Raw genomic sequence first — 22721 nt, 5'->3', positions numbered from 1 at the left:
CACTTTTCATTGTGTGATTGCAAAACATCAAGCCATCCAGAAAGTAGATAAAACTCATGAGAAGAGAAATGTCAACACTAAACATTAAAATCACTACAGAAATCTGCCTAAGACAGATCCGAAAACAATTGCTTGCATTGTACATATTTTAAGTTTTTATTAAAAAATCATGTTAAAAACTTTTTTCTCCAGGAAGGCAAGATCAAACATAATCAGGTCTTTCTCAGTTTCTTTATGTTGTAAAATACAGAGGAGCAAATTATAGTGATATGTTGTCAACATCTGGGCCTTGCTTCCTCTGTCTTTGATTTTCAGTAATCTGACTGGTAACAGTTTATTTGAGGAGGGCTTTCAGGAAAACCCACTTTGAATATAAAAAAAAAAATTGAATCCTGACCAGGAACTTTGGCATAAAATAGTCAACAACCTATAGGTCTAAAACAAACTTACACACTATATTTTTTAAATTAGTTTTCAGCATGACACAGGTTGTGTCCTTATTGTATGACTTATGATGTACTGTGGTTCTCTTAGATTGATTTTATACATGGTGAGGGTATAAATTTTTGCAGGTTTAAATTGGTCTGGAGCTGGCATGTCATTAAATTGTAGTAGTCCTTCATTTGTGCATTTGTGTAACATATAATCAGTTTCTTTATTTCTGTTTTAACAAGGAACTCGGAACTTTTGAACTTATGTTTAGATACTGTATTTTTTTTGTGTACAATGCACACATTTTTACATAGAAATCACTATCTGAGCATGGGGGTGCGTCTTATGCATAAATATATGAGAATTGGCAACAACATGAGAAGTTTTTGTATTCGAAAAAAAAAAGTCTAAGAGATTGCATAATGTAAACAAACAAACTAGAAGTGAAATGTTCAAGACAGAAAGTTCATCTAATCCTTAAATACACCTTTAAGTGTTGAATTTTAAATTATATATTTTTCAAATCATGCTTTAATGTCTTCATAACATGTTTCAGACAAGAGTTGTACAACATCTTTCTTACAAAACATGGTTAGAGATTAAAATGAAACAACTAAAACAGAAAAGAAGGAAACTTCATTTTAGTCAAACCCTCCTTATAAAGGTTACAGACCACCAATTCAACCAATGAGCATTTGGAACATACGCAAAAATAGTCCTACGCAGAAATTACCCCTGTTCCTCATAGTGCTGTGAAAAAAGTTCTCATCTTATTTAAAAAATTTAAACGGTTTCTGTACATTTTATAGGTGCATTTTGCTTCTTGTGATGCGAAGCCTAATCTCCATAATGATTTTTAAGTATACCCCTATCTTGTGAAAACACTGGGATTTCCCATGCTATTTATAGACCCTTCACTTCCGGTGACCAGTACTACACTGCAAGTCTGCTAACCCCACATGCCATTCTGAGGATTGTGAGCTGACATATGTAGAATCATGCTGATATATAGTCCTCTGCAGGTTAAAGTTAAGGTAAAGTCCAGAGAAGCCATTGAATATTGTGAAATTAGCATAGAAGCCTATGGAAAGTGGAATAGTGGTTTTTAGCCTATAAAATGCTTTTGCAGCTGAAAATTATGTATTTTGAAACTTATTTTGATTATTTCTAACAATTTTCTTCCTTAAAAGTATGTTATAAAATCCTGAATTCTGAGTGACAACCAAAACTAGAATTGTCTGATTTTCCGTACTTTTGATTTTGTTTTATAAGCCATTTCATACATTGTATGGTAATCTTGTGATGTTTCCAAATTATCCAATTTATATAGTACATGATATTTAAGTCTGAATATAAGTTTCTTTTCTTCACATTTTTGTTGGAAATATCTTATCAAGTTAAATAAATTGACTGATCAAATGCATAAAAATTATCTTTTGTCTTGCAAAATTATACTGCAATCTATATATGAAAATTTTTTTTCACACGATTTGACCTTAAAAATTGCACTGCATACAATACATAAATGCATATTATAGACACCAAAATATAGTATGTTTAATCATATAATATTTTTTTAAAAGATTTAAAAGGGGGACGATTGTAAACGCCAAAGTACTTTAACCAAGCTGCATTTTTTTGCACCTGTCCCAAGTCAGGAAATCCTTCCCTCCGTATGTACTATTTGGTTTTTACTATCAGTTTACTTTCATATTGCTGGGGTATATGAGAGCAACTATTTCGCTGTACCTGAGTATAGTGTGGTTTTGGGGCTGGCTGTAGCCTGCGCTGTGATGTGAAGGTTTCAACATCATTCACTGAAGGCCCTTCAGTGGCCTTGAGCTGACATTTTTCGTCCAAGTGGTATTGTTGTAACTTGTCTCTTTGACATATTCACTGTATCCATTCTTGCTATATATTACTACTGATATGTATACTGACCTGGAACTTCAGCTAATCTTCTTATCCTAGGGTCATCTACACTATTAATTATAAAGATCCTGAGTGTACTAGTCAGTATGGCTATCCCTGTTCCTTGGAAACTGTTAAATATCTCACAATCAATTACTTTAACATCCTTAGCTTCCTGTAAAGAGACATCTAAATTTATTACACTTATCTCCTCAAATACTGGTGGTGTACATAAGATGTACACAGCAAACAATTTCAGTTCTGCGGGATAAAAAATAAATATTACTCTATAACATAAGGCTAAAATAAAATCTGTTCATTTACATTATTCATAGTTTAGTTTTCAGAAGAAAAAAACCTCAATGATCATTTTACTTACACTAACATTTATTCAAATGAAGAATATCATAATTTTATTATACAGCTATGTTTATCAACCAATGAAAAACTGTCATTTAGGTAACATGACTATCCTGTACCTTTCTGAACTATTGGACTACTAAAAGTTTCATATTCTTCATGATCAGTAATTTACTGTCCTATAAGAGGGTCATACAAAATTGTGTGTCATCATCAAATACTATTCATAAATATATGTCAAGTAATTATTTTACTTATATTTGCTACCAATGGCAGCTGCATAATAAATTGGTTATAATACAGTATCAGATAAAGAAAATACTTTTCCATATTGTACTCACCCAATACAAGTTTCCAGAACAATAAGGACTAGAACAACATTTTTGTGTATTGTACATTAAACTGTATTATTACCTATTAATAAAATTGATATATACTGAACATGATTATTAAGTCACCAACATTACCTGCCCCATTCCAAAGGTTTTCTTAAAGTTCAAGAAAAAGTCATAAACTAGGACAACCCCATCATCTTGTACACAGAGAAGATCTTCAGTAACAGTCCATCCCATCTTTATTATCTGTCCACTGTTCCACTACAAATCAACACTCGCATTATACATCAGAACCATCATTCATTTATTCTCTGTGCTGACAATATACATATTGGATGGAAACCATAGAATATTATACTGTATCAAATATTATATGTTATTTCTACTACTCGATATGATTGACTTTCAAAAATTAAGTGCATGATGTCATGAAAACAGAGGCATTTTTTTAGTGATAATAACATTAATACTTCTACTTAAGTAATTCTAGAATATTTTTAATAATTTACAGCATTTATTATAGGTACAACTTGTACTAATAAGTGGTTAATGAAGATAAAAAGAATAAGCTACCCTCATCTGTCCTATCTGTTTACCAGCTGCTGTGTATGTTGTAATGATAGGCTTGGTACTAACTTGTACACGAGCTGTCTGGGCATCATCTCTTAGTAAGGCTACAAAAAATAATTAAAAAATTAATTTAAAAATATTAAATTCTTATAAAATAATTTAATTAAACTTTCAGTTATCTGTCTTCTGTATTTATTTCTTTGATCAATTATGAATAAGATGCATTTTCTTTTGAATCAAAATATCAGCAAAAGAATCTCTTATTTTCATTTCTAGATCAGCTAGTATAATTATGTTTTTCTAAACTAAATATTCAGCATTAAAGTATTTCAGTCGAATTTTGATGCACTTATAGCCATAACCCCAAAATCAGACCGATATTCAAGTTGTCATATGAAAACCAAGTGTCTACACAAGACATACACAATGTCAGCACAATACCATTGTTCAACTCAAATTTTGTTGTGGTCATATAAAAAATCAAAATAGTAAGGACAATTAAAATTGATTTATTGGTTTTCTTGCCCTTTCTTGTCTCATTACCCAAAATCAATAAAAAAATAAAATATAAACACTTTTCTGGGTGATCAGTGATTCTGTACAATTTACAAATAAGGCAGGGGTTAAAATTTACTGCCAGGAGTGGAAGATCATAGGCTTTTTAAATAAGTTTCAAATTACCCATATTTTGGTGTGTATTGTGCGCACTTTGTTTACCAGGAAACTAATTTCAGAACATCGAGATGCATGTAATACACCAATACATCATTTCAACACATTTTTACAGACCTTAGATCAGCCGAAAATTAGCGACCTCGAGGGAGTCAACATTGAATCAGAGACCACATATTTATGGATTTTTCATGAGTTTTTTTTTGTTGACTTGTTACCTTTGTAAGCATAGATAGTCAATAAAATCTTCTTGAACAGAATTTAGTTTTAATTTATTTCCTCCCAAAAGAACAAGTTTTTGTGTATCGATTAACTAATGTTGTCACGTGTTTATTGAGGCATTGCAAAGGGTATTTAGATGTCACTGATTATGGTTTCACCTGTTAATTTTATAAGAAGCAATTGATATGTTTATTGAGGGGATTAATTAATCATGACGAGGACACAAGACAACAAGTTTATAGTTGTGCTTGCAAGCTAGTCACATACAAGTCTCCTTATGTTCCCCATATGATCACAAAACCTAAAACTTTAAATTCAGTATACAATTTTAAGCCTATGTACCAAGTTTCATAAAATCTGAATTTTCCACTGTTTCCCAGTGGGGCACCTTATTTCAGATGGCGGCCATTTTGAATGGCAGCCATCTACAATAATCCAAATATGAAACTTATTCATACTTGGATGATATTATATATCCTTTAAGTTTGGGTAAGATATCTCTAGTAATTTTTCCTACATGAAAGAAAAGCATCTGGAAAATCACAAAAATCAACCAAAGTCTTCATTTTTTTCATTACCATGGCAACACATGAAAAATCAATTTACTTAGTTGTGATAGTATTATCCAGATCACAAACTCTACAACCACATCAATTTTCAAGTTGATAGCTACTTAGATTTATTAGAGATATTACAATGTCCTATATTATAACCTATACCCCTTTTCAACTGAAGCACTGCTCGTTTTATTTTTTTGTGAAGTGAACATCTATGGGTTAACATTCCCAAAATTTTGAATTTAAGCATTCAATTTTAAGCCTGTATAAAGTATCATAAAATTCTATTGACATTTACACACTTTTTCCAAGGGGGCACTGTACTTTGGATGGTGGCCATCTAAAAAAAAATCTGAAATAAGCATTCAATTATATTAGATTGTTTTATATAGCCATTGAGTTTGGTGTTATTTTGTTACCATGGCAACACAAAACATATCGATTCACTTTTTTTTTGCAAAATATTGTAGAGCTTATCAAACTCTACTACCACACCAATTTTCAAGTCACCTAGGTTTCTGAGATATCGCAATGTCCTAAATTATGACCTATCCCCCTTTTCCACCTAAGCGCCCCTCCTTTCAATTTTTTTTTTTCAGCGTGCATATCTATAGAGTGAGACCAAACTTCTAAGCATGTTTCGTTCCAATCCCACCATTAGTTTCCGTGAAAACTTGCGGACAAGTTCATCAGGTTAAAAAAACGTACAAAAACAATAAGTCACCGACACTTTGTGTTCAGGGACTTAATAAGTTACTAGTATTATCAAAGGAGATTATAAATTGTTTTGCGATGTGTATATAATTATGTCGTTACGATGTATACGACTTGTTAACAATTTGAAAGAAGTTATTAAAATACACACAAGTCTAACAAACAATTTAATTACTGAATAACAAATTCTTAGGTACACTGGTCATAGAGCCCTAACATATTTCCATTGGACATAGTAGTTTGTTTGAAAAAAATATTGTTATTTAAGCATTTTATTGAACTCTACTTCATAGTTATTGGATACTCTACTCTTTGATATTATTTGGCTTCCTTTTTTCAGTGAACTAATATCAAAATCCTTATCCAACATAAAAACTATGAATTTTAAACATAAACCCTTTATGTATCCCTGATACACATCAGAAAAAATTGTGCATCTCATTATCACGCTTGGCCTAATAAACACACATGCCCTATTTGATGACCGTCTGTATTGTTCGCTCAGACCCCTTAATTGATTGTAGTAAACACAGTCCTTCTAAAATTAGCAATCTTCAGAAAATAATTACTCTCAATAGACAACCTTTCAAAAATAATCAAAACATATGTTCAAGCTGACAATTTCAACTATTGTCTACATTACACATTTCTTACCTGAATAGTAAATGAATACACATAAACACTGACAAAACAGATAAATACAAGAAGTAACAAAAACAATATTCTTCATTGAAATAAATACACAAAACACACGAAATGGTCCCTTCTAATAAATAAAAGCCAGAAATGTTTGTGGTTTTAACAAGTTACGCTATTTTCACTGCGTACAATACATACATACATCAGTAAAAAGTTTTTTTACATCAACTTTTAAAGGAAAAAACACCCTGCGCATCATACACAACTACGCACTATACACACCAAAATATGGTACTGGTTCACTTGTCCATGAAGAAAACCAAAAGTCCTCAATAAAGTGCCAATCAAACAGGTTGATGGTCAAGGTCCAAGGTCAGAAAATGATGGTTCTGGGTCTTAGACCACACTAATATGAACCCCTGTATATAAGGGTAACTCAACTTATAGTTCAAAATTTAATTCTGTAATATGAATTTGCTTGGACTAGAACGTCCATTGACATAAAAAAAGAAAGTAAAGTTCTTCATATATCAACCTTGGGTTGTTACTATTATCATTATACAAGCATACCTAGTGGTCCACCATACTGACAGGAGGTAATGGATACAAACTTTTTCAAATCTACATTGTCAACCCATCCCATGGAATACAACTCTGTCTTTCTACAACCAGAAAAGAGCATTGTATAACATTAAAAAAAGCAACAATACTCTTCACAATATTATTTAGAAACAGTATGTTGTAATGATGCTGAATAGTTCAAATAATGGTCACTTACTAACAATTGACCTTTCTACATGTATAAACTATGATGGGTCTTGAGCTTCTTTGCATTGCTAACATGGCTTCAAGTGGTGAATACTCAACAAATCACTCAAATTAAAGTTTTAACCATTTTGCTCTTAATGCTGTCTCCAGATGCTCATACCTGATAGGAGTTTCAGCAAAATTCAAACGCATATTTACCGTAAACATCCCAGAAACATGTTTTCAGATATCAGGTTGAATGAACAGTGAGTGGAACTTGCATTAAGTTTTCAGAAACTACTGTTAGCATAATTCAGGGCTTTAAAATACTATAAGATCACACTGATCAAAACTTTGAATCTGGTTTAAAATAACCATTCAGGTTTACAGTAACATATATAGTTATCAATAAATCAATCAAATTTATTAAAGCAACATAATCAAAATTACAACAAAAAACAGTTATAAGCAATTTAAATAGCAATACCCGGTACACATTATCATACATAAAAGTATGTACATGTAAATATTCTTTAGTAACTCTTCAAAAGTACATTGGTTGCCTGGGATTACCCAAAATGCTATATAAGTTTAATTATAAAACAAGGTATTATTTGAATTTGGAATTATTTTAGATTTAAGAAAATAAGTGAAAAAAGCATATTTGTAAACTTACCCCTACTAAGGGGGTTAGTCATGCTGTCATGACTAAGGGGGGTTAGTAAGTTTCCTGGACTTATGTTATCCTACTAACCCTACCCCTTAGACATGGGGGCATGACTAACCCCCTTCGTAAATGTTACTTTTACAAATTTTATTTTTTGTCATTTTCTTAATTCCAAAATAATTCCAAATTCAAACAATATCTTGTTATATATAAAAATGTATGTTTCAATAATATTATCATAAAAATAGTAATTAAAAAGAACATGAATATAATTTACATTACACTGACCAATAATCAGTGAAAAAATTCCTCCTCCTCATTGTTACGTGCCATCAATTGCAAATGTTGTTTTACAGCTGTTTTGTATGAGGATTTCTCATGAATATTTTTAATAGAAATAAAAAGTTATTCCAATAAAATAAAAAAACTATTTTTGCCATAAATATTTGTGCTTGGAACACGAAAGTTCATATGCATTGTACTTCTTGTATTAATATGATTCACATGAAAACCTGATAAATAATTATGAGCATTGCCATAAAAAACATTGAAAACATAGTTAAGTCTATGCTGTTTCACTCTATTTTTTAACCCTGTCTAATACATCACAGTTTATGCTATTAGCTCTAGGTCCCAGACTAAGAACAAACCTCACAAACTTATTTTGTAATATTAGTAGTTTCTTTGCCATTCTCATTTCCAATACTACTATATGAAGACGAACAGGAATAATCAAAGTAGCACTGTATTAATCTAATATCATTTTGATATTCTTTGATGGACTGAACAGCATACATTCAGTTTTTCCTAAATGGAGTGTAAGTTTATTATTAGTTAACGAATCAGAATAATTTTCCAAAATACACCCTAATTTATTTAAGAATTGGCAATAAACAAAATAAGCACATGGAAAATTTGTTATTTTTCAATAGACAAAATTTTTATCATAGCCAATTCTCATAAATTAATTTTAAAACATATTTTTATCTTTAAACGTGTTAAGAGTAGCTATGAATTTAATTGAATAGGGGCGTGTCAATATTTTTTTAATCCATTGAGATATAACAAAATTATTTCAACCAATCAGATTACAGTACTTATCTCAAATTAATTTATTAGATATTGGATGAATTTAACCCAATCAATGGATTGAACACCCATTTTTTTTCAACTTACTACAAATTATATACAAGTAATGGTTGACTGTCAAAAGTTTATTGTAATCTACAGTTTACTGTAGCCATTCTGGTTTACAATAGCATCTACAATTGACCTTAACCTAAACCATTCAGGTATACAGTAACAATTCTAGCAAGTTCTTTATCCATAAATGGTAATATTACCTGTTCCCTGAACAGTTTAAACTCACATCAGCCTCATAACTCAACAGATAACATCAAAATCCTATATAAGGAAATGCAAAGCAATCTTTTTTCATTTTACTTCTGACAAAGGTCCCTCACAGTTTAAACAGCGCATAACAACTCTCATATTTGAGTGATGGAATCCTGTGAGTGTTTCTTCAGTCAGCTTGCCATATTTTTGTACTTGTACTCCTTTTTATTCTGCCAGTTGGAGGCCATTAGGGAAGCCTAGCTGCAAGCTGAATATGTGAAAATTCTCACATTATCAGGGGCGGTTTGTAGTTCAGACCAGCTTTGCCACTTCATCATAACCATAATTTGAAATGCAGAATATTTTGTCCAATCCGGTTTATTGTTTTTTGAAAAGATTGACAGATAAATTTTGGATACAAGACATCTACAAGTTCACTTCTAGTGAGGAATAAATTGCAATGTGAATTTGTTTTTTACCCAGCAATATACTAAACTTCTGCTGGTCATGAGAGATATGATTGATTAACTGATTGATTATTTAGGTTTAACGCCCAAGCAGCAATATTCCGGCGATGAACATGAAATAGATAATAAAATGATGGGACACAAGGATAATAGGGATGATCAATTTTGATTGTCACTAGAAAAGGGAAGGGATGGGTAGGGTCGGGCAATTTAGCCTCCTATGGCAGAGTGCAAAGGTTCCTACTCCTATCAAATACCACAGCAGGTTTGTTTAACGTGCGAGGGATGTGGCATCTTTCCCAACATGTGGCACTACTATGGTTTGCGGTCAGGTTTTCCGTATTTTTGCCTGACAACCCAAGCATGTAACATGCCAGGGGTACCCCATTCCACCACCTTGTGTACACAACCCAGTGGCTCTGTGGGCAGAGTGCCCTAGCCCCTGATTAGGGTTCTGAGCACTATTTAGTCACCTTTTATAACAAGCTTAGCACTGCTAAAGGCCTATTCTTTTGACATCTGGACCTACAGAGGGCCATGAGTGATAGGAAATTTGGATTTAGATGATTGATATTGGGTTTACAAAAGGTTTTTAAAACACCAGATTTTCTTCTTCATTAAAGAAGAGTTCTGCTTAATTTTTTTTTTTAATCAAATCCAGATTTTACTGTAATGATTCTTTTTTCATTATATATTTACTTCCAATTTCACCTGGTAAAATCTGGTCTGTTTTAAGGGATGCAATGTACATCTTTATAATTTCATTTAAAAAAATTTCAATGTGTTAAAGTGCTTAATTATAAAAACAGGAGATGTGGTATGGTTGCCAATGAGTCATCCATCAAAAGCAAAGCATTGCCTTATGTATGTGAAAAATACAATGTTTACAAAATACAAAATACAAAAAATTGTTTTGCAATCTCAAGCTTGTTATAGTGTTTATCATCCATTTTTATGAACTTTCTCTCATCATGAACTTACGTTCATTCGAAATTCCTCACAAATCTTATCACAATATCCCAGTTTACCTGCTGGTATTATAGCTTTGCTTTCCTGGATGCAAACATTTTCATAAGAGTGAGCACTATCTAGCCTCATTAAAAATCTGCAAAGCTCTTTCCAGTATACTCTACTGATTTAAGAAGAGGTAGAGTTCAGTGCTAAGTACTGAAAGTTTTATAGCACACAATGCAGATTAAGGCTGTTTTATTCAATACTGACATAAACACATGATGTACAAGTTAACAATTAACCTAAAATCTAGTTTTGCCGAAAAATGAAGAATAATCAAGGGAACCAAGATTCTAGTGGAAATCAAAAGAATGTAATCCAGGAACAAAAACCAGGCAAGGAAGATGTGATTTGACAAACAAGACATTAATTTGGTGTGGCCTCAATTATTAGTAAGTTTAATTTTCTGTATGTTTACAAATAAAATACATGAACAGACATGTAATAAAACAATTCTTGAACTCTTTATGATTGATTGACTGATTGTTGGGGTTTACATCCAAGCAGCAATATTTCAGCTATATTCAGATGACGAACATGAAATAATGATGAAATGAAAAAAGAGGGATGGGACACAAGGATAGTTGGGTCCAAAAATTTTGATTGCCACTAGAAAAAGGGAGGGATGGGTAAGGTCGGGCAATTTAGCGGAGCGCAAAGGTTCCTACTCCTATTGAATACCACAGCAGGGTTCTTTAACGTGCAAGGAACGTGACATCTTTCCCAACACGGTGCACCACCATGGTTTGCGGTCAGGTTTTCCGTATTATAGGCTGACAACCCTAGCATGTAACACGCCAGGGGTACCTGATACCACTGCCTGGGGTACACATCCCAGGTGCTCTGTGGGCAGAGCGCCTAGCCCCTGGCTAGGTTTTTGAGCACTATTTAGTCGCCTTTTAGGACAAGCTTAGCGCTGCTGCAGGCCTATTCTTTTAACACCCGGACCTGCACAGGGCTAGACTCTTATGTAGCATAAATGAACATCAAAAGTGTCGTAGGCTAAAGGTAAGGATGGCATTATGTCAGAAAAAAGCTTGCCAGCACTGCAACAAAACAAACAAATTCCACAATCATGTCTGGATATTGTCACCCTTGGTCAGGAAGTGTGTGGCTTCTTTTACTCGTAACATAAACATAAGTGTGTGATAATTGTTGAAAATGCAAGTAAACTAGGAAATTAAAGGCTTCCCTGTTGTTAGAAAAAAAAATAACTAAAACTTTTGATTTAAAAAAAAAAAAATTGCATCAAAATACAAATATTTTTAATAATCATTTAATATTAATTTACATGAACAAAAAATTAAATCATTAAAAATTTTTTACACATACTTTTAACAATATTTTATTAGGATACGTTAAATTAAAACCTGGACTTTGTGCAGGCAGTGTTGCCATAGATGTCACAGCGGTACGAGTTCAAGTCCCGCGGAGGGAACGACCAAAAATTTGCATCGCAAATTTGACAGTTCTAACATCGTTGGGAATTTTTCAGACCTTTCTATACGTTTATAATTATATATCTTCCCTGTATCAATTTGATCCGATGGAGCAGTGTAGCGAATAGGGTCGTCACATTCTGAGACATTTGTAAAATGTTGATCTGTTGTGACATTAATTTGATCCCCTATCCTAAAATGAACTGTCCCGTAATACCACACATCGTGTAATAAGTTACAGCCCTAGATTAATTCTGCGAAGAGGAATGACCCAGCCAGCGAAAGCAATATTTTTATATAGCCTAGCTGGCCGAGTGGTCTAGGGCGCTGGACTTTGTGCAGGCAGTGTTGCCATAGATGTCACAGCGGTACGAGTTTGAGTCCTGTGGAGGGAACGATAAAAAATTTGCATCAGTTCTAACATCGTTGGGAATTTTTTCCTATCAAAAGTGACAATTTTCTGGCATTTCATATTGTGACTTTTTGCATACATACAACTGACCATTACCTTACATTTTGTATGTAAATTGTACATTGTGACTTTATTTTACTGTGACTTTTTTTCGGTGACTTTTTTTCCTGCATTTAAAATTCTACAGCACAGTCACAGCATGATGGGGAAATACTTGAAGAACCTGAGGAACAATGGCTTTATTGTAGCTGGTTGTTGGGGTTGTTTAGTCACTTAATTATTCATCTGTAGCATGACTTTGGTATGTTGGTGGTCCCACTGCTGTACCTGAGTTCGACAAGATAAAATAATCCTGTTCATTTCAATAATTTATTTGTGTAATGTTTACAAAACAAGTTACTGCTATGTATGTAAGATAGAAAGTTAATTGTTGTGTTTGTAATAAAAAGTCTACCGTAACCAATTTGTAACGATTTAAGATTACGAATGTTGTGAATATTTTGTTCAAACAAGGATTGCTGTTGGTGCCTGCTAGCAGAAGGACCCTGGTCCCCGTAATGTGACATAATATTTATATTCCCAGTGATGTCATCAGTCCCTGCCAGGCTACTGGGTAGTAGAAGTTAACCAGCGGGAACATTTACAAATTTGGGATCAGGAAAATGTGCCAAAGGGTGGGAATATCAATGAAGAACAGAGACATTTAACCATAACCCCAAAATACCCAAGGGACACAAAACACAACAAAAGTACTCCCACTACACATCCATATGCATTTCACTAATAAGTATATGGTCATGTTTAACATGTTTCTTTCTTGCACACCCATGAGTTTGATGTAACATAACCCATGGTAAGTCTCATCACTGTCTGGCTAGGGAAATGGTAGGCTGTGTTCAATGCAATATATCCAGTGATACATTGAGCTAATGTTCCAATTATCTTGTAACCCATTTCGATTGGAGTTCTCCTGACAGAAGATGGACACACCTAGCATACCAGTCTACTAACACTGTAAGATGACAATTTTTTTTTTAATTCCACAAGACTTAGCATCAGAGGCTGTGTCTGTCAAACTATTTATAAATTACTGTTATACACTTAGAGAATAATTTAATTGTATACATAATACATTCTGTAAGTGCATTAATAGTCTGTATTCTTTCCATCATTAACTCTATCACCATATTGTAACCATTGTATATTCATGTTTACTCAGTACAATGCCCCCAGTGGGCCACTGATTTGTGAATAAAGTATTTGTATCTTTGTACCTGTGGAAAATAACACTAGCAGGAAAATCATCACAGATGGGACCATAGTCCTTTTGGCCACAGTTTTTAACATGCAATCAATTAATTAAATTTGTTAAAAAAAAATGCATTTGATTCATCACTTAATATATTAATCAACATCCTTCTTTTGTGGTACAATAGTTTCAATAGAGTAAAAAACTGTTGTTTTGCATTAAATATAGCTGTTTGAAGCAAACGAAAATACATGAATAACATTATAATATATAGTACCAAAGATATACAAACTGCAAATTTTTGCCTAAGAATAATTTGCATCATAATAATACCTACAGAAAAATATAGCAATTTACACAGGTATAATGCCAAAATGGATAAGACTTGGTTCTTGGGTCAAAAGTTATTTTCTAAATACATTTTGTATTTGAATGTACCTCCCTTAAATTTGATAAGAAGACAAAATTTCGTCCTTGAAAGTATAACAATGTCACCAACTAAAAAGACAACTTTTGCACTGGGTGATAGCTCCAAATAAGTTAAAACTATGCCTTATAACCCCTTTGAAAGATCTGAAAAAATCCTTTTGTTTGCTTGAGAGGTACTTGCTGCATCCCCACAGTTACATCATGTGCATTCTAGAAAGGTAGTTGTTGAAAGTAATAAAATTGGTTCTTACAAGCAGCTTTAGGCAAGATAATTGGAAGTCTCCTGAGTTAAGGAAGGTTGTCTTCTATTTTTTACATAAATTTATATGATTTTATTGTTTTCTAATAAACAGGTACAATTTCACAGGACATGATACAATGTAATTAAAAGGCTCCATCAAATTACCTACATGATTGATGAATAATTATCATTAAGTATTAGAGACATAAATCTGTAATTAAATCTAATTACAGTTCTATGCTAGAAACTACAAATAAAATATATATAATTCATAAAAAAAAAATAATTACGTTTTTACAGAAGTCACATTCTTAAAACTTGCATGGGAAATTTTTTAAATTTAGGTACAATGTATGAAATAATCAGGAAATAAACTATTCCTTTCATATATAAATTTATTCTGATAAATTGGTATACACTACAGAATAATAGTTGAACACAAATTTGGGGAAAATTTGTGCTGAACATTGCAGAATTGTTGAAAAGTACATCAGAGAGAATTCAGTTATCAATAATTTGATTATATTTAGTTAAAAGTTTTTACGAAAAAAAAATTGTTTTCCACTTTATTGATACAATTTTTGCAATTTCAATGCAGCAGAGGGGCATACTTTTTTTTATCTCACTCGAATTTTAGTACTTTCGTCTCTAGATGGGCAATTGATGGTTGATCATTCGAAACTTTGCGATGCCACTTTTCACAGTCATACTGCATCACAAGCTGTCTATCATTTGCATGTAAAACAACCAAATATGGTGAATAATATATTAGTATTTTGGGATACTTTTTATTTTACTTGAAAGAAACTTCAAAAATTTATTTCTAAGCCAGCTTATAAAGAAGAAGAAACTTGATTGCATCAGCATAAAACAGCTAACATATCAATTATAAGCAACATGACAAAATATTAAAAAAGAAAAGACTTGCATTTAAGAAATATTATACATAATCAATTATACAGTAACTGTAATTCAGATCAGGAACTTTATAATATACACTCCCTGCTCAGGTATATTGTAAATAGTTATGAAAGTCTACAAGTCCTTATAAAGTAATACATGTAGCAATATTCTGACCTTTTCTTGAGTACAAGCAGTGTTCTCCCAGGATTTTTGGATAGCGCTGTATTCAGTGAGTGTGACACGACACTAAAAGGTCCGGTGTCGAAACATCCCACTTTGTATTTAATGTATTATTTAAAAATTGAACTGTGTATTCAAAATGTACATTTGTACATGTACATTGCTGTTTATGTTTATATGAAATATTCATAGGTAAATATTTTACCTTTTTTCTTAATTGCAGTAGTTATAACTAAACTTTAATACCATATATTATTTTTGCTTTTCACATTGAACACAATTATGATAAGTAATTCTTCATAAACATTACTCTAATTCATACACAATCAGGGGTTCTTCATTAATGTTTTACTTGCAAATTTTTGCTGGCAGCAGACCCATTGGAAATTTCAATTTTTCAAATTTTTTGGGGGCCTCAACGGCTCATATGAATGTGATATTCAGTTGATTAAGAGCAATCTCTAGTAAACTATTTTTCTAGTCTTTGTAACTTTCAATATATTTATAGATTTAGAATTATCTAATCAGATGTAATGGACTATTCTGGTCTTGCAATTCATGCTGCCAAAATTTTTCAGGAAGTCAGTAGTGTGGAGCTATCCTAGTTACCAGGAAAAAAATATAAATCTTATTCTTGTTATTTAAAGTTGACACACTAGTTGTTTGGTTTGGTTTAGTTTTTTTTGTTTTTTTTTTATTATTATTATGTTAAAATGAAGTTTATTTGTGACGGAAACCCCATATCGTGACTTACGAAAAATGTAAATCCATAAATTTTCTCATCACACCTGTGGTACTATTTTTAGACATGTGGGGATTTTACAATCTATTACTTAACTGATTTTCTCACCAAAAACATGTGCTCTTGATACACAACATGGTACTGTAAACAAAAGACAGTCACTTCCTTTTTTTTTAGGAAGTATCCAAGAGAATAAATATTGTTTTGGAATTTAATACGTTCTTTTATAAGGTAAATCAGCTTCTAATGTTGAAAACATCTTGTGATGGTACAAATTGAACTTGGTCTTTCCATTTATAAATAGCCACATGCTTTTAGCCAGGGTTGAGTTACCTTTGACCATAGTCAGTTTTGATTGATTAATTGTAGGATATCTTATTTACACCTTCCTTAAAATTAATTTTTGGTCAGACACATGTGCAGTCATGTGGTGATCAACAGACCATAGCATGTTTACTGCTATCGGTTTCAACAGCTAAATACCTTGTAGGATCCTGTAAATGACCTCAGGGCACACACGTTACCTGTTGTAATTGTTTTTTAATCCTAATATCTAACTTTGTAGCAGTGCTGGTAGCAACATAGCACAGTACTGAGGTCAATAGCACAGCACTCAAACTAGATAGCTTTGTACAGCACAGTACCTTATAGGACTCGGGAGAACACTGTAGTACACGGCTTGGGTAATTGTTTAAGTTGATCCATAAATTATCTCTTAAATATAGACTGGTGTTTTCCCTAAGTAGTTTTTAACAATTAAGAAATTATTTGTTTATGTTCATTAATTAAGGTCAAGACCTTCTAGTATTTCTTCTGATTATCATTATTCCTTTTTTTTTCTGCCACCACATTTTCACGCTTCTGATTAAATTGTATCGCAACAAGATTTTGACCATTTTTTGCAATCTAAGATAAGAATTTGGAATTTTCCCTGTGAGACGTGATCATATGTTGTTCCAGAGTTATCTGCCCTGTAGCAGAAAAACTAATTTTGTAAAAAAATTTCTTAAACTGTTATAGGTACACATAAACAGAAAGTTCCAAATTGTTCAGAAATAGAGAAGATTTGAGGTTTCTCTGGTCATGTGATTTCACAACTTCAAAATGAAACAATTCAGTTGGTCACTACTACTTTAAAACCGTAAGTCATACTGTTATACTAAAATGCCAAATTGTTCCAACATTATTGTGTCAACTGACACAATGGAGGCAAATTACTTACACATGTAAACACTATTCATACACTTTTCTAATTAATTACAAATATGATTTTAAAGTATACATCCTGTGATTTATTTGGACTACATTCAATCATCACACACACACACACACAGATTGTCCATTTACAATAATCTATAGATCTATCATTGTCTATGTTCAGTGTCTTTTTAGTACTACATAGAGAAATGACCATTTGACCTGGAAGTGATAACTGAGACCTTTACTTTGGATACTTTATAATTACCTCCCTTTGACTTCTTCTATGTTAATGAAAACCACCACTTGGTATAGTCATCAATGACAGTTTTGATGGAATTAACAAGGAAAAATATTTCATTTCTATTGTTACTACTAAATTACTGTTTCTTATTAATACAATGTATAATTGAAAACGAAACATTCTTTCCAGGAAACCATGTGATGACATTCCTGTCATTTCAGGTTCTAGATGTTAACACATCATGCTGCATTTGAAAGAAAATTACATTTGTTTGTTCACCTGTTGTTATTTTAACCATTACATTGACCCTAATTACAAGTCAATAGAAAATCAATAATGTATGCGATCAAGAGAACATGAGTTTTAACTCAACAGGTAAGAGGCAGGTATTGTTCAATTGAATAGGAGCATACTGACCCTATTTACATGTATATATTTGATAATTTATATGTTTTGTTACTTTTGGAACGAAACAGTAGCTGACACAAAACTAATTTTTCACCGGAATTATGAAATTTTCTGTTAGATTCCAGTTTTCAAAATTGTGTCTGCTCCGTTCTGGGATTGAATTTCAGAATTTTTTCCACTAGCTTAATTTAGCAAGTACTGAAAATTTACAATTGCTAAATTACTTGCTAAATTTAAGTTTTTTGGGTTATTTGTGGAGTTTACCTATATGACAAATAAAATTCCACTAGCAAATTTTAGCTTGTGGAAATAATTTCTACCAGCAAAATTTAATTTCAACTTGCATTTGCAAGTATTTCCCCTAAAATTTGATCATTCCCAATGAAAAGTAACAAGCTCCGCCTACTCCTATCTCATGCCACTTCACATGTATTACAATTCAAAATGTCAACAAAGGACGGTGTCTTGTAAAAAATGGTCAAAACTTCAATAAAAATTGTAATTTTTGTAGCAAATATGGTATCAGCATACAGGAAAAAGATTCCAGAATTGAACTAGGGAGGTGTGATGTGCACGATTTCAATTTGAAAGTTGTTAGAAGCGGTTGAAGGGGGTACTCCCCAGTACTTTTTGTATTACAATCATTCTAACCCCAACAAGAAATATGAAAATCTAAATAAAAAAGAGATGGGTTGCAGGGTCTGAGGAAATTCAGACTACTTGCATTGTTAAGACTTAGGATTGAGGATACATATACACCTAGAGAATAAAAAAATAGTAGTCGCTCAAGATCATAAATCCTAATTGTAATCACAAGATCTTAAAGCATGAAAATATCTAGTTGAATGGTTCCAAATGGTTTCTGAAACATTAGGCCGTTTAGGCCAATTATTTTAGGGGGTGTCAAAGTCAGTGTCAGTTGATAACTTGACTGTAAAAGAGAGGAACATACTACAACTACTTTAGTATTTGTGACAGCTCAAATTAAAATTTTGCCTGTACCTGAAGTACACTTCTCCAAGAGGATTCCAATCCGCAGTAGCCATTTGAAACTGTTTTTTCTATTTTCTATTCAAGTCTTCTGTATTCATTACGTCGCTTAAGTAAATGAAAAATGATTTTACTACGTATACAATCCCGGTCGGCGATTGATATATCCGGAAAGAAAAATGTGCAGAAAATATTTTGTGTGTGAGTTATACTTCCCGCGTAAGAAAGTCTGAATATTGTCGGGTTGGTTTCAAATGTTTCGAAGTCATAGTAAAGAGCTTCACAGAGCGCAGCATAATATAACGGCAGCATGTTGAATTCTGTTCTGAGCACATTATTATTTTTTGGGTAGGGTTCTAAAATGTGTAACCCGTATCCGTACCCAAATCATGTTTTGCTAAAATATTCATTCTTACGACCCAAATAAAAGCAATAACTTTCTAAATCTGATAAGATTTTTTCGGGTGTGGACTCTTTGAGCCCTTATAACTCGAACTCGAAAACTGAATCTGAAATAAGCAGACAGCGATTTCCAAGAGGAATGTAAAAAAGGAAACATAATCAGAATTGGACCATAACATTAAACTAGAGCTTTAGATAGCCTAAATCACTCACGTACCTGGTCTAAGTTGGACATATAAATTTCGGGAAAATATCAACTAGACTAGGACCCATAACTCATTCACCCATCAATGGATCTTTCTGAAAATTTCGGCATAGGTCCATGTCAACATGCTTAACAATTTACTCCTGTCAGATTATAGTTAAATCCTACTGCTTTTGAGTTATTTACAACATTCTGCAATTTGACCTCTATGGTCTAGTGACGGTGGCCACATTTTTCACTAGATCAAAAATTCCCACACAAGTTTGTTGGAAAAATCCTAAGGAACATTCACGCAAAGTTTGATTACAATCTGTCCAGTATATTCAGACATAGACCTGTACTTAAATAAAAGGTCTCTGATTCAGAGGAGAAGATGTTGAAAAAGTTTATGTATGATGACGACGTACAACATACACATAGTATGTCCTTCGAGCCAGGTGAGCTAAAAGTTAATTCCGAAACTATTAAAGATAAGTCTATCATGAGGGAAGGAACACGTTAACTGCTGAACCATTAAAATCCGATTATCAATAACATTTTTCCTAACAATTCTAATGACAACACCTATTTCCCCCTTGCAGCCTCTTCTTTTCAAAGAGGACGGGACAAAAGCCGGTAGGATTTTCCCTCAGTGGCGAACCCAGGATTCACGTTAGGGTGGGGGTATTATAGAATATATGCCCGATCGAGCGAAGCGATGCAAGATTTTTGGAGGTAGAGTTAGTGAAAAATCAAGAAAAAATACACAAAAAAAATGTTTTTACAATTTTAAGGAAGCGTACGCCCGGCAAGCCCGTCCTTTTAACAGCGCCTGGCCATGACCATAGGAACAAATTGTTACATTGTTTAAAAGATCGGACAAGTTTTACTCAAGTTATTGTAAATAAATGAAATTTGACAGATGCAGACGCCAACGGCGATAGTGTGATACCATTATATAAATCTTCGAGCAGCGGCAGTAGTACGTTTCTCTAATTCTTTACTAACTGCTGCGGACAGGCCTTTCGAAATTCTCGGACATTATTCAAATCAAATTCGTTTGACAATCAGATAAAGACGTGCAAAATAGTTCACTTTTCGCGGACTCCTTTGCAAGGTTCATGCATTTTCTGATAGAGCTGATTGTAGCATCTAGAGTGTAGGCACTGTTTTGGAGATTGCCATCATACATCCGCAAATTTTTTGCGGTCGTATAAAAAGTCGATAAAAGGGTATATACTAGTTTATTATGGGTATTAATAAAATAAGGCAATCATAAACAAAACGATCCTAGATTTTTCAAAATTAGGGGCGAGCGGGCGGTCGGACGGTCAAGGAATTTTTATTTTTTATATTGATTATTGATATATTAATAAAAAATATCAGATTTTTATCCCCTGTACTTTAAAAATTGAAAAAAAAATTAAGTGAAGGGATAAAAATCTGATATATTTTATTTTGGCCTTACCGAACTGGTACACAATTAGAGACTAAAGATTATAAATCATCTGACTTGATAAGCAACATTCTGTTTTTGTAAAATAGGCCATGTTTTTTCTTAGATAAAAATTCCTAGCGCTCATACCCAAGAAACAATCCCACCAATTTTCATAAAATTCTGTCCAGTAGTTTCTGATGAGAAAATTTTAAAAGTATACGCAAAAAACTAAAAATAGCGAAAAACGTCGAAAAAGGCAATATAGCTCAACTGATTAACATGAACATTTGACCACATTAAATCTCATCGTGCTGAACATTAATTTTTACCACGTCAGAATTTGACCAAACCCAACGGTTTTGGAGATATACGGAAAAAAACTTGTGTCTGTCCCTATGTTCTATTTTTCGTAACGGCGGCCATGTTTTTCGACGGATTAAAAATTCCCAAATCCGTTCTATACAGAACATCCCAAGGAACATTCATAACAAGTTTGATTCTAATTGCCTAGTAGTGTCAGAGAACAAGAGTTTTGAAAAAATTGTTAACAACGACGACGACGATGGATGCCAAGTGATGGCAATAGCCCACATGGCCCTTTGGGTTTGAGCTAACCTGTTTTTCATTTTATTGACAACTCTAAGAAAAAAAAAACCACAAAGGGCATTTATTTTCGATTTTTTGTTAAAATCTGATCTTTTGAGAAATAATAATTCCTGTTGCAATTTTAATTAGTTATACATTTTTGTAAGGTAAGATGCGGTAGTCACCAACTGTTGAATTGGGAAGATGGTTATGGAATGTGACATATAGAAATTGAGAAAACGCTTTGCAATATCAGGTGACATTGTTCATGTACTGTACTGTAGGTCTGTAAATTCCTCCACTGTCTTGAGAACTATGGCAACAAGTGTACATATACTTATGGGCAGATATAAAAGGTCACTTAAAATGAAAAAATGGTTCCTAGAGATAGTTGGGTTCCCTCGTAGAACAATCTTATTGAGGATTGTTTATCCAACATGTGACGTTATAATATACTAAGTAACGGTACACCACAGTGACCATGCGACCATGTTGTTGTAGTAACGAAATCAGAGTGTCTATGTTCCTTCAAGTTTTTAACCAATATCTCATATAAATGTCTAAGACGCCTGATTTTTTTTTCAGAAACAGAAACCGTGTCTGTTGTAGGGTATATCTATAGCAGTCATCTTCCTAAATGTTCTAGAGTTGATATATACTCCGAGGTGAGTTTCTCAGCATTTGACCCATCTAGTATATTAATTGTCAATCATATGACTTCCCAATGTATTTTGGATATCGACAATAAATGGAGCTCTTACACTCTGAGGTACAGAAAACTTGAAATGAAATTAATTCGAACTTCCTCTAATCTATATTCTTCATCCTGAATGGGACATAAGGCTGCAACAAGTCCCCCACATTTAACTCTGTCCTTTGCCACATGCTGGGCTTGTCCCAAGGTGTAATTCTGACAGCTAAGACAGAACCGTTACCCTAAGAGGACCATCTTGCACTTACCGAAAATGGATTTTCAACGACTTTTGTTGATAATTTTTGTACTAAACTTTCATTTAATTTTTCAATAAACAATAAGGGT

General features: G+C 32.9%; 1 protein-coding gene across 3 annotated transcripts in view; it reads right to left on the bottom strand.

Annotated features, from left to right (window-relative positions):
* LOC148610879 (vacuolar protein sorting-associated protein 16 homolog) overlaps positions 1 to 22721 on the bottom strand; it is a 59281-nt gene that overhangs the window by 20659 nt on the left and 15901 nt on the right. For 2 of the 3 annotated variants that reach the window (XM_088590727.1, XM_088590728.1), the window contains exons 1-5: positions 19086 to 19240; positions 6983 to 7074; positions 3612 to 3712; positions 3171 to 3299; positions 2374 to 2518 (exon numbers count right to left, since the gene is read on the bottom strand). In XM_088590727.1, coding sequence (XP_088446853.1) covers positions 2374 to 2518; positions 3171 to 3299; positions 3612 to 3712; positions 6983 to 7074; positions 19086 to 19129 — 511 coding nt within the window. In that variant the 5' untranslated portion in view covers positions 19130 to 19240. Of the gene's footprint in view, positions 1 to 2373; positions 2519 to 3170; positions 3300 to 3611; positions 3713 to 6982; positions 7075 to 19085; positions 19241 to 22721 lie in introns of those variants that run through there. The other variant, XM_088590729.1, reaches the window with a different exon arrangement.

Source organism: Perna viridis, chromosome 7 (assembly GCF_037379345.1).
Source record: "Perna viridis isolate PV_CMFRI_1.1 ecotype Kerala chromosome 7, ASM3737934v1, whole genome shotgun sequence".
Lineage (NCBI taxonomy): Eukaryota > Metazoa > Mollusca > Bivalvia > Mytilida > Mytilidae > Perna > Perna viridis.
The sequence above is the reverse complement of the archived record's forward strand: the minus strand, read 5'-3'. Positions and strand labels throughout refer to the sequence as shown.